The sequence below is a fragment of the Rhea pennata genome, chromosome 2, assembly GCF_028389875.1.
Source record: "Rhea pennata isolate bPtePen1 chromosome 2, bPtePen1.pri, whole genome shotgun sequence".
NCBI classification, from domain to species: domain Eukaryota; kingdom Metazoa; phylum Chordata; class Aves; order Rheiformes; family Rheidae; genus Rhea; species Rhea pennata.
The window spans coordinates 35,833,286-35,848,755 of NC_084664.1; the positions used below are offsets into that span (position 1 = coordinate 35,833,286).

General features: G+C 39.6%; 1 protein-coding gene across 1 annotated transcript in view; it reads right to left on the reverse strand.

Annotated features, from left to right (window-relative positions):
* IGF2BP3 (insulin like growth factor 2 mRNA binding protein 3) overlaps positions 1-15,470 on the reverse strand; it is a 116,309-nt gene that overhangs the window by 19,806 nt on the left and 81,033 nt on the right. The window contains exons 7-9 of the mRNA XM_062567807.1: positions 11,650-11,772; positions 8,998-9,133; positions 7,016-7,147 (exon numbers count right to left, since the gene is read on the reverse strand). Of these exons, the coding sequence (XP_062423791.1) occupies positions 7,016-7,147; positions 8,998-9,133; positions 11,650-11,772 (391 nt within the window). The remainder of the gene's footprint in view (positions 1-7,015; positions 7,148-8,997; positions 9,134-11,649; positions 11,773-15,470) is intronic.

Genomic DNA, 15,470 nt, shown 5'->3' on the forward strand with positions numbered 1-15,470 from the left:
TCCACCATTTCCTCCACAGAGCACGACAACCACACAGCATCATGCAACAGGGAGTAAGCTTCTCAGGTGTCAGAAGTGTGTCATTAATAAATTTAGGAAATTAAGCAGGAGGGGTGTATTCAAAGCACGGAGGTTACAACCTTCAAGTCTAATCAGCTGACAACAGTTATTTGAGACAACGCGGTCATCCTATAGTGCCCTCCTCCAGATTTTTTTGTTATACATGTATGGTTTTCATTTCACCGATACAAAAGCGTATCGCAAAAATGCTGCAAATCCTTCTTTATTCTGCTCCCCCCAACCCCCCTCAAAAGCACATCCTCTTTTGGCTGTAGGACAGCTTCTCACAAGATCATCTACTGTATAACAAACTAGCCAAATTAGAAGAAAGTCACTTAAGAGACTACACAGAAGTATAGATGCACATACATTACCTCCCCCGGGGTAGTTTAGACATAACAGTTGCATGAGCTAATCCTAAAACCCCAGATATCCAAAGGAACCCAACTCCACCAAGTAAGAGTCAAAGTACCTGGAAACACAGGACAGTTTTTCCTCTTCCTTGTCTCTCATCTATGCTCAGGGCATCAAATGAAGGCCCTCAATGAAGCAATTTTTCATTTTAAATTACTTTTCTTTCCTGCCAAAAGCACAATACAGTTATTTCTCCTATCACATCTATGCGATATAGAAGAACTCTTCTTTATTATTATTAAAGAAAAATATTGGAGGATAAAGAAGGAATCTCTCTTGACCACATCATCATCTAAGGAGAAAGTTTTCCATTGGCATGTTCCTCACCTGCAACAAAAAGCCTTAAAAAGATGGCAAAAAGAATAAAGGGAAGCAACCTATCAGCCTAGCTGTACAAGATATTTTTGTCACTGGAGAAAAGTAGTTTCACTTCTTGATTTTGTTTAATGTATGAAATGACTTTTTTCCTCCTCCTAGAAGCATCTATGCATACCACATAACCTGAAAATTAACTGTGAAGCTAAAGAAAAGGTTAGAAAAAGTGCGTTTTCAGGGTGGAGTTCCAACGGACTACAGTGAGTCTGCAAAAAGACCACCAGTATAGAAAGCAGTTCTGCTGTGAGTGGAGGCATGGTGGCTGGCCTCAGCTAACTTTCATAGCCGTAGTTCAGCTATCATTTACAGCAACTTATAGATGCAGGAGAAGAGCTGGCATGACTTCCTTTTGAGGAAAAAAGCTACCTACTTTCCAATTCTCTATGCATTCGATTGCGTTTATCAAGCTACATAGAATCTTTAACAGGACAATTAATTCTACTGGCCTGCTTCTGGGCGTTCAAGGACAGGACGAGCTCCTTACAGATCACTCTCCCCCTCCAGCTTGTGATTCCAACTTCCAGACCCAAAGGCTACAGAAGTAAATGCAGTCATGTGTACAATTAAACACAAGAAATTTCAATTATAAAACCAAGGGTGCAACCTACTTAACCCCAATAGATGGATCAAATGTGTTTAATTGCATGACTATAGACAGCAGAGCTCTAAGAACAGGATTTCTTGTTCATCTGATGCTTTAAAAATCTTCAGCTTTCCAGGAGAACCAACTTTTATTATTTGGAGACAAGTATGTTCATGTTCTCCCCAAAGCTCAGAAGACGGAAGCAACAAGTTCATCAAAACAATTTTGAGTGGTGGAACACATCTGAAACAGTTTTTTCTTGAATATTTTATAATTTTTTTGTGGTAATGGATATTCTGGAAAAAGATAAAAATTCTTTCTTCCTCATACACATCCCAGTTCTCTGTAAAGGTGCTCTTGGCTCATGACGTTCATTACCAATGACTGCAGGCAGACTAACAGAACTCCATTCGCAATTGTGTCAGACTGGCAACACATGAAAGTGCAGAGTTGCAAAGGATTTAAGGATAAACAAAGCAGTGGTTTCCCAGACCAAAAAGCAGCTGGACAAGACAAATTACAAATAGGCACAGAACAGCTATCTACAAGTCCTTACTGTGGTCACACAAGGACACATGTTCATCAAAAAAAAAGAAGGAAAAAAAAAAAGATGTTATCAGGCCGTCAGGATTGTAAGAGCAAGATCATGCCCATTTAACAGTACCATGAATTTCTAACTCTTAGTATTTTTAAGAACTGAGATATTTTTCTTAAGTTTTGGTTTTTTTCTTCCAACTTTAAAATGTTTCAGCAATTCCCACACATTCCAATTTGATTTTCTCAGTCCTCCTAAGATACAGGTAACAGTTCTTGGATTTTGGTAAGAGGAGACAGAAAAATACAGTAATCCGAACACATAATATGAAATTCCATTACGTCTTTTTCAAGTGACTGCATAAAATTATAGCTTTAAATAGGCAAACTGGGAACATGGACTTGAAAATAGAATAAATTATATAGTTGCAATATCAAGAATTGTTGTTAGTGAGGGGTAAATATCAAATAAGAACAGTTAGCCTTCTCTAGGCACTGAGACACTGTTAGCCACAGGCACCAGATCTGCCTGCACACACACGCATGTGTGTTTAACTATAAACAGAGAGATACCAAGCGCACACACTGTGCTTTGCTGTATGTACTCTACTGCCAGGACCTAAAGGGCAAGGCAACAACCAGCTTCTTCCTACGTAACTTCAAGTCCACAATGACTGTTGAATCAGAAGAGCAGGGAATTGGACAGTTAATAAAACACAAACTGAATCTCATACCCTAAATTAGTTGAAGCAGTATGTAATGAGACTTTGAAGTTATGCACCAGTGTGAATCACAGTGTAGACAGGCCATGGCAAATGAGGTATTTCAGTCAAGCAGAAACTGCTCTCCTGAAGGAGGCTCAGACCTTGGTGCTACATCAAAACCAATGTCTGATGAGATTCCAACACTGCCACCTCCCAAGTTGTGTTACTGGCCTGTTCCTGAAACAGTCAGAGAAAAGTGTTTGTGCTCTTGTTAAATACACCTTGAAGTTTTGCAGGAAGAGGAGGAGAGGAAGAAATGGCACCCAGCTCACATTAACAGAGCTAAAACCGTATCAAATTACTCAGCTTTAAGTTCTTGAAATAAAATGACTTGGGTTTAGGAATGAATGCTTGGCTATGACTGGATAGATCTGTAAGCTCTGGTAATGCAAAAAAAATTTCCTGGATCTGTTTATTATTCTTCTCTTTCCACCTGCATGAAAAGCAGTATCCGAAACATGACAGATGCTTATTTCAATATATAAGACGACACCTCAAAGTTCTTTTGGAACAAGTCTTACACAAAGTCACAGCAACAGCTTGTCCCTAGAAAACAATACATATGAAGGATCAGCCACGTATGGAAGGTCTTCTGTAAATGCCCTACACACCCACCTTTTCTAACTCAAAGGAGAGAGAATTTAAAGACTATATTCCCCACAGGGGAAGGTCCATTCACTCAAAGGTATTTAAACAAAAGCTTCATAGCCCTCAAGCACACCATAGTGGGGACCCAGGGCACACTATAAGGTTTGTAAATACATGCTCACAGAATGACTTCACCTAACATTAGATACCAAGAGTCCCTAGACAACTGGGCACGTGAAACTGTGAGGAACACATCTTGGCTCAGCTAAACAACAGTCCAGGTAAGGCAATACCAGAAAATTAGATTTGCTACTGTAATTCGAGTTCTACCCATGCAAAGACCCACCTCTTTCATTTTTTCTCTCCTCCTGTAAAAAAAGTTGCCTTGCTTAGCATTTTCCTGCCCTAGTTCCAGAGACCTTGGATCTGGGGAAATATCCTGTTACTTAGGCATCTGCCCTCCTATCACCTGCAATAACTTTTAAGTTCTAGCTTTTGCCTGTGAAATCAGCCAGACCTGAACTAGAGACTACACACATTCGATGTGGGACTATCAGCCACCAATGCCTCCACCCCAAACTAGAAGGGTGACCTAGCTTGGATTCCTCTGATCTTACAAGTCACTAGAAATATCAGAACTACTGGAAAGGTACAGAACCAGCCTCCTTTGCACAAGGCAGAGGAACACCACCTGTCAATCAGCCAGGAATGAATATTAAATTTGTTACCATGATAGAGACAAGCATCAACTTTGAAGGTCAGCAGTGCTGAAAATACTTTTCCCAGTTTCAGTTTGCATAAAGACCACATAGCACTGATCATAAATCATCAATTCAGAAGGTTTGCAAGACCTTTTATAGATCCTAGAAGATAAAGGATTGGCTTGGCTCCTTCATCATCCTGCGCCAGCCAGTTTGGCTTGAAAAAACGGGGGGCATTAACCCACCAGCACCACGGCCCATTTTGTGCAAGTGCTCTGCTGCCAGGATGCCCCTTGCGCTGGCTCCATGCACACTCAGGAGATAGGGAAGAGCCACCCATGTGCAGTCTTGACGAGAAGGCAAAATTTGCACTGATAGAATCAAGCAAGACAGCAGCAAGATACACTTAATGCTGCTGGGTCACCCAGATGCCAAAAATATTTTCAGAAAGGATTTTCAGGTAAGAGAGGTATATTCACTGTCAGCTCACCACTGTTCCCAAATATACATGAGTGTCCACTCATAAACCAAAGAGCCCCAGGTCACCCAAACACAGTTGCCAGGAGAAGGAACTCTGAAACAAACAGCTTGTAGGTAGAGGGACACAGAGTCTCCCTATGATTTCTTCTTCAACATTTTCCCTAAGGCCTTCTTTCCCTGCAGCTAGACACAGACTCTTTCCAAAATGCCTCATGTCCTCTCCTGAATCTCCCTTTGTGGTTGATCTTTAGTCTTTCAAGTTTTTTCCTGACACAGAGAACCGTCTTCTCTTGCTCTTCCAGTTTTAATACTCTTTAAAAATTGTTCTACTAGGAAAAAATACTAGAGGAAAAAAACCCAGAAACTAACAGAAACTAACTTCATACACAAACAAGATGTAAGAGCTCTTGGGCAACACAATTGTCAAACAAAAAAATAGGGAAATTCTGTTTTCTTGGAAAATTGCACCTGTCAAAGAAGGATAAGTCCATATTTTTTCTTATTTTCCTCTCCTCACAAGGGAAGGGCAGCTACTCTGAGTAATCTGAGGGGTTGACATGCCTGAAGACCACAAACCCACCTGTTCCTTCCTAGCCAGTGTCACATACAGGTGAGGAAAAGTGAGAGAATTTCAGTTGTTCATGCTCATTTGCTTTAGAAGCCATTCGGTTCAGTTCAGAGGTTTTCTTGGTACTCCCCAACTTCCAAAAGCCAAAAGTTCCTTGCTATTACTCATCACTTTTCCTTGTGTTTGCACATTTGCTTATTGCACATCTGGACTATTTGGAATAAAGGAAAATGTTCAAAGGATTGAGAGAATAGAAGGAACAGGAGCAAAAGGGAGAGAGTTCAGACTGCATGGTCCTTCCAGCTGAAAACTTTGATACTTTCAAAAAAAATTACACTTGCTTCTTGATGGCTTTTTCCAGATCTCTCTTTCCTATTTCCAGAAGCTGCCAGAGATCCTAGAGGGCTTAAAAAAAAAAAAAAAAAAAAAAAAGTACATCCGTGGGGAAGAAAAGTGCACTAACAGAGGGACAGACAAGAATAAGACTGAAATTGCCAAATTCAACACTGTTTAGGTGCATATTTGAAGTGGAAGTGAGAAAGAACCACAGCACAAGAAACAATGAGAAAAGAAATGAAAATAAAGCAAGTGAGGAACAAAAGAACATAGGCTTACAGTATGAACCTCTCAGGAATAGTAAAAGCAGATTGCAAACTTGAGGTAAAAAGGAAAGAAGTTACACCTATCATTATCAGTGTAAATAAAGTTACATACTCCTAAAAAGTCACCTCCACTTTCTCTTAAAAAAAAAAAAGAAAAAAGAAAAAGAAGAAAAATAAATCAAGGCAACCCATTACCACAGATGCCATTTTTACACAACACACTGAAGCAAAAACTTACTTTTTTTGGGGGGGGGGGAGGGGGTGAATTCAGTCTGCCACTCTAATTAAAGGGGAGCGGGATGGGCAGGAGGGAGGGATTTGTTTGCCATAAATAGAGGCACTGTTATTAACAGTAAGATAACTGGGTATAAACATATTTCCGTTGTGGTTTTCTTTGGAGCATTTTTTCTGATAAAGCTACTATTATACTGAACATAGTTTATAATACGTTCATAACACCCAAGTTGTTCATTCCCACAAACAACACTACAAGTGTGGAATTTTTCCTCATCCTTTCAATGACATTTTCTTGGCTTCTTCCTCTGGGAAAAATATTTAGGCAACAATTTCCCTTTAGTGCAATATATATAGGCCCACTTGAGTTATTTCACAAAGTTCAACATGCTGTGCTGCTTTTTTACTCTTCTAGTTCACGGAGAATCTCAGACTCAACTTTTTAGATGTCACTGTTGAGCAAAAGAGAGGGCAAAGTCAGTCATGCCAGGGTTTGTTACGCTCTGCCACCCACTCGTTAGAGTTAATTTCAAAAATTTATCTTCTATGGAAGAGACCATGGCCAGAAACAGAAGAATGAAGAAGAAAAAATCACCTTCCCTGTACAATGAAGTTGCCTTTTCTGGAATAGCAGAGTATCTTCTCTTCCTAGAATAACACTGGAGCTTGCAGTTACAGCAAAGTATTTTGTGCTCCATAACAAAATGTTCATTTATGATTACTAAGCAATCCTGGATCTGAATAAGCGCCCAGTGGGAATCTTCACATATTTCTTAGAGAGTAATTTAAATCTTATTTATTCAGCAGTATGGTATTTCAATAGGGCTTGTACATTTATAAAAATACTATATTTAAACAAACATTTTTGGTACATACAGATCCCTGCTTTATGACTACAGTTCTCCCATCCCCTTCCAGATCAGCAGGAATACAATTGCAGACCAGTACTTTACCACTTGCAAACTTCTAGCAATTGTTAACTCCACTTTACATCTGGTTTATTTGTGTAATAATTCAGAACCGCTAGAAAATAGAATCTAATACTTTTCCGAAGAGCAACATTGTACAGATTAATATCACCATCTGCTAATGCAGTCTGAGACTTCCCTTACCCCAAACGGTGGATATGAAGCAGCAGCAGCAGCTGAGGCAACGCTCACTGCAGGAGGTGGTATTCCTGAAGAAGAAGGTGGGAACAGGCCCAAGGCATTCAGATTTAATCCAGGAATTAAATGTGCTTGAAGCTGCAATGGAAGAAGAGTTATTTAAGCTTTAAAATTCAGATCATTAAGCCTAATAAGAATCCTAGTTGGCATAGGCTATTAGAGCCTTTTGAAAAGATGTTAGTATATTCTTTCAAAAAGATTTTTTTAAATCTCCATTCCCCCAAGGACTCAACTTCAAACTTATACCCTAGACATAGACCAATAATATTTAAAATATGGCTGAGGAGGAAAGGCAGCTAGCAATCACTGCCTACAACTTAATTAAGTGAAATGTATCACAGGCTTCATGATAAAAATCCAGGCAACAGTGCAACCTTTACGTTTCAGATTCAGAATGAGCAAAATTACTAGAGATGATCATCATTTTGGCTTTGTACTCAAAACCACCCAACACCCTGTAGAGGCAGAGAAACCTTACTCACAAACCCAGATTTTACACGTATCTCATACTATAACACATTCCTCCCTCACGTATCCTTCTGCTCCAAGATCAGCAAAAGCTAAAGTGTTTGCTAGGAAAGCATCAGCTGTGAAGTTGCATGTCCCCTGCCTGACTTCCCCAAGTGAAACAGCAGTATTATGTATAGGAACTATACATTATCAGTGAGTGACCCAGGACTTTTCAGTCTCATTTTTCACCTTGCCAAATTATTGCCAAACAATATGACTATATTTTAAAAATACTTCAGCCAGGAACAGGTATCATATCAGGCCATCAAGACAAGACAATAAGTCAGGAAATAAAAACAAAACAAAACCAGAAAACACTGCTTTAAGAATCCTGGCAACAAACTAAAGCTGAAATCCACCTAGCAGCAGAGCTAGTTGCTCAGCACACCTTTGCCAAACTGCAGAGTAGCCTCAAGCTCAGCCCATGTCCTTGCTCACTATACTGAAGCAAAAATGCACTCCCCGGGCTCTCTCACACATCACTGCAAACTCATGTGCAGTTTGTGTCCTGCAGGTCCACTTACGGGATAGGAGGGAGCGAAAAGGTGAGGAGAATATTCCCTCCAGCCAGTAAGGAGGCCATAAGGAATAGGCATTTCTGGAAAACCAGAGACTACTGTAAATTTTAAAAAATTTACAGCATATTCTAGATCATAACATTTAGTTATATAGATCTATATATAAAAATCAAAAATCTTAATCATTTCCCAATATGAGCTAGTAATACTTCAGCAAACTAATGAGGTGTGTCGCTTATGTAATTTGCGATCATCTCTGAATAACCAAATGTCTTATCATCTAAGAAAAGTCTTAATATAGCCTTCTTAAATAACTGAAAGCAGGAGAGATCCTTCTTCTGTATGTTACGATTTTAACATCAAGAGAATAGGAATCACTGCTTTAAGAAACTTACAGAAACTGCAACACAAACCACAATTTTATATAAACACACATTCCTTTTAGGTTTCTGCAACAAGAAAAAGTGAAATCCTCATTCATTTCCTCAGTATAAATCAGTTTCTCAGTTCCTCTACTCAAAACAAAACAGAGAAAGCCTTCATTAAAACAAAATTAAATTAAAAAGCAATAAAAATAAAGCCTACACCCAAACCCCAGGAATGACTACAAGAGGCAACTGACATTGCAACAGGGAAATTACAGTTGGATATCAGGAAAGAAATTTTTATAACAAGAGCAGTCAGACATAGCATAGGCTGCCTGGAGAGGCTGTGGATTTTCTGCCCTTAGCAGTGTTCAGAGCTGGAGGGAACAAGGCACTGAACAACCCCATTTAACTTTATAATTGGCCCTGTTTTGAGCGAGCTCCTCAGTGGGCCAGATGATGTCCAAAGCTCCCTTAGACCCAAGTAATTCCGATTCCAGTTTCCAAAAAGAGACCATGTCATAAGACTACTCACATTCATAGCAGCAATATCATTTTCATAAGATTCCCTGATTTTCTTCATAATTTCTTCCTCAGCCTTGGCACAAGTTTCAATACTGCCTTTAACTGTAATGGTCCGTTCTGGATTATAGAGTGTCAAGTCCTGCAATCTACAGATAAAACAAAAGTGCAGTTAATTAACAAACAGCGGACGTTAGTCTAGGTATATCAGTTGAGTGTGATGACATCCGAATATGTCGAGTTTGCCCTCCAGAGAGCATAAGATCAGTTTACAACAGGGCTCAAACACAATTCTCTGAGAATCTGGAGAAACTCTTCCCTCGCAGCAAACTCAACAGAAACCACCGTACTGAGGTTCGGCATCAAATGGTGGAGATGCGCCTAGACACAACGCATGAACAAATCCCTTTCAAAACAGAAAATACAACATGCTGCTAGACCATTAGCTGCAAAGCAGTGCCAGCACTTGTCAGCTTTGCGCTCCAAACTAGCCCTGACGCTGGGCATCAGAAAATTTGGACATCCCAGAGCAGGGGGCTGCAAGAAGCTCTGTCTCCCTGGGAATACCAGTGGATTTCTGAAGGAAGGGAAAAACTCAACCCTCAGTGACACTGCAAGAGAGCCTCCAAATCCTCACAATGGGAAAACCAAAAGCTGTGTGCAATTCAACATTTGCTGTGAAACACTAGTAACTGCTTATAGAAAATGAAAGCATTAAATGAAGCATTAAAATCTAGTGCTTCCTTAGGTAACAAATGCTGACCTGTTATGGTAAGATGGAATAAACTCACTGGGAAACCATGACATATTCATATACTGAGAAAAGGTGAATTGAGGAAGGAAGGAAAAAACCCTAAAAAATAAAAACAACAGCGCAGAATGCAAGAGAAGTGAGGAAGCCTCGGACAGACAAGAAGGGGAGAGAAAGAAGCATGCAAGTTTCTTTCTCTTTGCATGGCAGAAAGCATGGCAACCTGCATGTCTCAGTCAAGCAGCAGCAAGCACAAAATGCATCCACAAAGCAATCTTTAAGTTTCCAGTGTGCGAGCACTGAGGTACTACATCAGGAAGGAAAGTGGTGGAAATCACCCCAAATAAGAGAGGAAACAGCTTCCCAAATCAAATCAGCTGTCTTACTTTAACTTTATGGGCAAGCTTACCAAAAGCCTAAATGAAGAGATTAGGAGAAAGACTAATTAGACAAAACAGAATCAATGGGCATATATGCTTTCTTTTATGTACTAGCTACCACTTAAATCAGGCAACTCCACAGAGCTATTTCAAACACAGCATGAGAAGTGAGATCTTGAGTCCAGGATTTTAAATGTATATAAACCATTAACTTGCTGAATTAAAAATTAGTCTGCAAGGGCTTACAGGCAGTGTTATTTATGTCATGATCAATAAAGTTAAGTTTGTTTCATGAAATGAAGATCATTATCCCATTTACTCTGTAAATATTTTTTTCCTTCAAGACATATCATCAACTGTGCACTGTTTGCACACAAAATATTTACACCAATGCCTTTAAGTGATCAGGCTGATCTTAAAAATCTTTTTCTTGAAACACAGTAGCCATCTGGGTGCTTTTTCCCTAACTGATCCACTTTTCTCTCCTTCTGACCAGTTCTGTAAACATTTACATACCTTCAAGGAAGCCCTCAGTTTCTTTCACCTGATTCTGATTTCCTCTTTTTGAAGGATCTCATTCACTCTTAGTTTCCCTGCCTTCATTTGAGCTACCTTCTGTGCTACATATGATTTTTGTCTGCTGTATTTATTCCCATCTCTTCATACACTGTCTTCCAAATTTGTTCCTTTCCCTACTGCCTATATAATCCTTATTCTCCTCTTTCTGGCTAAAGCGTAACTCCAGGCTCCTCTCAAACACTCAGAGGTTTATGCAGAGTATTACTCTAAATGCAGGGTTTTCTGAAGATATCACTCCCAGGTAAGGATTTCTTTAACAGCTAAGCTTCTCCAGAGCTGTTTAGTTTAATCAATGATTTTCTCCCTCCCCCTTTTGATTTGCAGAGACAAATTTTCCAATAAATGTGAAAACTTCTGTTTAATCTAAGATACATTTGAACAGCTCTCAAAATCCACAAATCAAGAGGTATTACTTTGAAGCAGAAGACTTGTCAACATATCCCAGTTTGGCTGCTAAAAGCCAACAGAGAAAGGGTTAGAATTGCCACCAAAATACTCCTTTCAGTATTAAGGTGCTTTATTTCCCTCCCTCTTGCTCAAAAGTCTAATTTACACTAGAAACTAAACATCGCTAGTTTCACTTACTTTCACATACAGCTCAGAACTGATCCAGGCTTATAATTTAAAGCACTCCTCCTTGTGTAGAATGTAATACCTTAAAAATAGTAAACATTTAAAATGTAGTCTAACATAGGTTTCACATAGTCCATCCTGGGTTTATGCTCACTCTTGACTGACTAACCCTTCTTTACAATGAAGACTTACCATTTACAGTAAATTTAACTGAACATAAAGAGTTTAATCCACAATATGGAAAACGTCCTGAAAGGCTGTTATCATCACCACCTTCAAAAACTCACATAATATTTTGAAGAACTCTATACCAGAATGTACTATAGTGGCATTGCTGCCGTTTCAGACATCTCTTCAGAAGATCAGGCTACTAAACACTCACGGAGATATCGTGATTTTAGTATCCGTGTCCTGCTCGATTTTCTTCAGGTTTCTTCCTTCTTTTCCAATAAGTCGTCCAACAAAATTGTTATGTGCCAATATCTTTAAGGGAATTTCTTCTGTACTGTAATGAAAGTTACATCCAGTCAGACTGCTGAAGACCAGTGCACAAATTTTTCTGCATGTTATCAGTAAATTCTATTTGCCTGTAAGTGTCTACCATCCCCATTCACTTGTAGCTGTTTAAACTAGATGCAGAATGAGTCCAAGTGTAATATATATTTCAGCACTCACATCTAAAGCTTCATCATAACATACCTGCTAAATAAAAGCCAGACTGAAGCAGCAAAAGATGTTGGTAAGGAAGCAATACACCTTAGACCTTTTAGGGAAAAGCTCATGGCTTGTTATGTTCACTCTGATTAAAAGCTACTAGTTGCTCAGGAGACTTCAGGATTTGCTCCAGGTCTCCTCAACATCCCTGCCAGTCAACGGCTGGAAATGCAAAAGGGTGCTGGGGCTAATTAAGCAAGTACACGGTCACTAAAAGAAAGAAGTCTTGGTTCTTGCACCTAGTTAAATACGGCTGATAGCAACAGAAAAAGATTTACTTTAAAGACTACACCTTTAAATGCACTCAATATGAATTCAGAATTTTGAATCCCTTCACAAAGAAATGCCTTTTACTCACAATTTAGTATCCTGAGCTTCCTTTTGCATGATCTCCATAATAATTTTACAAGCTGTTGAGCAACCTTCAGGAGTTGAGTGGATGGTAATTGGTTTCTCAGCAGCACCTGCATTCTCTTTACGATGAATATCAATTCTTGAAAAAAAAACAAAACACTAGCTGTAAGCATGTATTGTACAGTAATATTTGCATATTTCCACATCTAATAAAAATAACTTATTTTGAACTATAATGACTACATTAAGTGGTTTCAGTTCATGAAGTATGAAAGTATTTAAAAGTTGCCTAAATATTTTTATCTTTATAATAAAGCTGATTTTATCAGCTAACCTCCATTTTTGTGGACACTAGAATATCTTTTTTTTTTTAATCAAACACCCATCAAGACATTCAGGGGAGACTATGGACAATCTCTGATTAACTGCTGAAGACAACTTTTTAAACTTTCCCAATCTTCTAGAGGTTTATCCCCAGTCCCATCCCTCCACTAATAACTAATACTCTGCTCAGTTGGGGTACAATGAGAGCCTTGTCCCACCCTGTCCTTTTTAATGACCTTTGTTACTTAGCACTTCTTTAGCAGGTAGCATAGTAGTACTATGTTCGTCCTCAAGATAATTTCCTATGCGTAAGCCTAAAATTTGTCCTGCCATTCCCTTTCTTACAGCTCTGCTCTTTACCATCCCCAAACCACCAGCCTTGGTCTATACCCCAGTTTACAAAGCTCCAGAAATTTATTAAGATTATGGCATGCAGCAAGGCAATTCTCTGGGCACTGTTTGTGCCCTCCCAATAACTACAGGTCACATGCTCTTCACTGCTGCTTTTTCCCTTCTCCCCTCTTTCCCTTCTCTGCAAATCAGAGCTGCTTCCAAATGTTAACAGCTGTCTTTGCTGCTCTTCAAAAAAACTCTTTAATTTTCCAATTCTTTCTGATATTGAAAATTCATTTTATTTCATGATGCACTCTTGGTGGGAAGCCAAAGGCAACCTTTGGTGCAGAGAGGAAGGAGCTCACATTTTCCATCTCCCAAAACAACAAAAAACACAATTTTCTTGGAGTCAAATTTGTAGAGCCAGTAACCTGCAACTGTTCCTGTTCAGCCTTCTTTTAGGAGGTAAGAGCCTTCCATCTGCCAACCTTCCAGGTTTTTCATAGGTCAAGAATTAGAAACTTTAGGCATCACCAGAAAATTGATTTCCTATAGGTAAACTACGATCAAGTCTTGTCAGGACACCACAGATCTCTTAAATCAGTGCCATTAAACACAGCAAACCCTCTGGGATTACAATATGCTAATGAGAAGTTGAAAGTACCCCACGGTAATCCTGATTTTATATTAAAAAAAAAAAGGGGGGAAAGAGTGCTCCCTTATCCTTACTTACAGCTCTCAGAACTGAAGCCACCGACTCTCACTACCTCACACTTCTCCCATACATCTCCTCTCTTAGGTCCTGCCTGCTCTAACCTCTGAGCTGAGTACTTGTACCTCTTTACTACTAAAGGCAGCATTTTGTACTCCTGTGTTCAGTGGTATCCTACAATGATTCTTTCAATATGATCCCACCCTCCCTTTGCATCTGTGCTTATTTCTTCCTTGTGGGTAGGGATTTACACTCACTGAAAACAATCTCCTTCAGCATCTCTAGGCCCTAGCGCCCTAAGCTGCTTAAGTCACTTAGCAGCTTGCTTTTTGCCTCCTGTGCATTTCCTTAATCCATATTTTGGTGCAGTCTGCAACTCCATAGCAATGAACTTATTCACCAGAAATGCATAGGGGTGAGGGGCAGTGAGGGGAGATACAAAAGTTTGGTTTTGGCCCCACCAGTTTAAAATATTTATAAATCCTAATAATGCTCTGAATTAAAGCAAAGCTAGAACAAGCACCTAAAGACTTGGATATGTCACCACCCTGGCTGCATGTGTTCCACAGACTAGTATAGTATAGCCCTTTCCGTTTCACTTCTTGTGCCTAGAATCTTATTAGCACATCTATAACTGAACCTTCTCTGGCATCAAGCACCACACTCCTTGCTATCCAAGTACAAAAAGCAATACTGTACACACAAGTTGGAAAGCAACATGGAACATGGACACGTGGTCTCCAAAAATGACACTTCCATGGAAACAGAAGCAGTCTTCCAAAGGCCATTTTTGTGACAGCATTATGGGAGGAAAGACAGACATCAGATTTCTCCCCACAGCCAAGATCATTTTATTAGCAAAACTTTCTAAAGGGCTCTGATTTTCATTAACATTCCAGATTAAGAGGGGGGCACATAACCCGTACACCATCACAATCATCTTGTCTCCTAGCAAACCATGCTTGCACAGTTTACCCCAATGGGAAAACTGTGCTTTGTTGTATTTGTAAGGCTGAGCTTCCTTTAGAAACATCCAAGATGGAAGAAAAAAAGTTATACAAGACAGCTGACAGCTGTATAACCGAGTTATACAGTTGAAGTCATGTTTACATTCCTAAGACAAGATGTTTCCCCAGTAGTGGGGATTCATCTAGCAAGAAAAGGCAGAATTATTCAGTGGTCTACAAACACATTCTTACCCCATAAAAAGAGAGGCACAAATTTTGCCTGTACCTTTACACAGAAGACAAGGGCCCAATATTAGAGGATACAATGACAGTTTTGTAGAATAACCTACTTGGACTGTGTCTGCTTTGTAATATTTCTGATTGTCGCTCCTTCTTTTCCAATAATGGCTCCTACGAACTGTGTGGGCACAAGCATCCGCAGAGGAACGTCCGACTGCGGCTTCTGCCTTGTGCTCGCTCCAGGCGACCCTTGCCTGGGAGGACCCCTCTGTCCAAATCCACGTCTTCCCTGGGGATGCTGCTGCGGAGGTTGCTGGGCTGCCATTTCATCAGGGATATATGCAACTTTCAAGGAATAGTTTTCAAGCTGAAACCCGTTCAGTTTTTCTATTGCTCTGTATTTGCAGAGGGAAAGGAGGAGGAAAGAAGAAAGAAGAAAAGACACACAATCACATGTGGGACCTTAGGAAATAATAATAAAAAAGGAAATCATTCAGGTAGGCTTCTACTCTTCTTAAATTTTATGACAAAGCTAAAAACATTCCTAGCTGAAAAGTTACATTCACAATTCTTCAATCA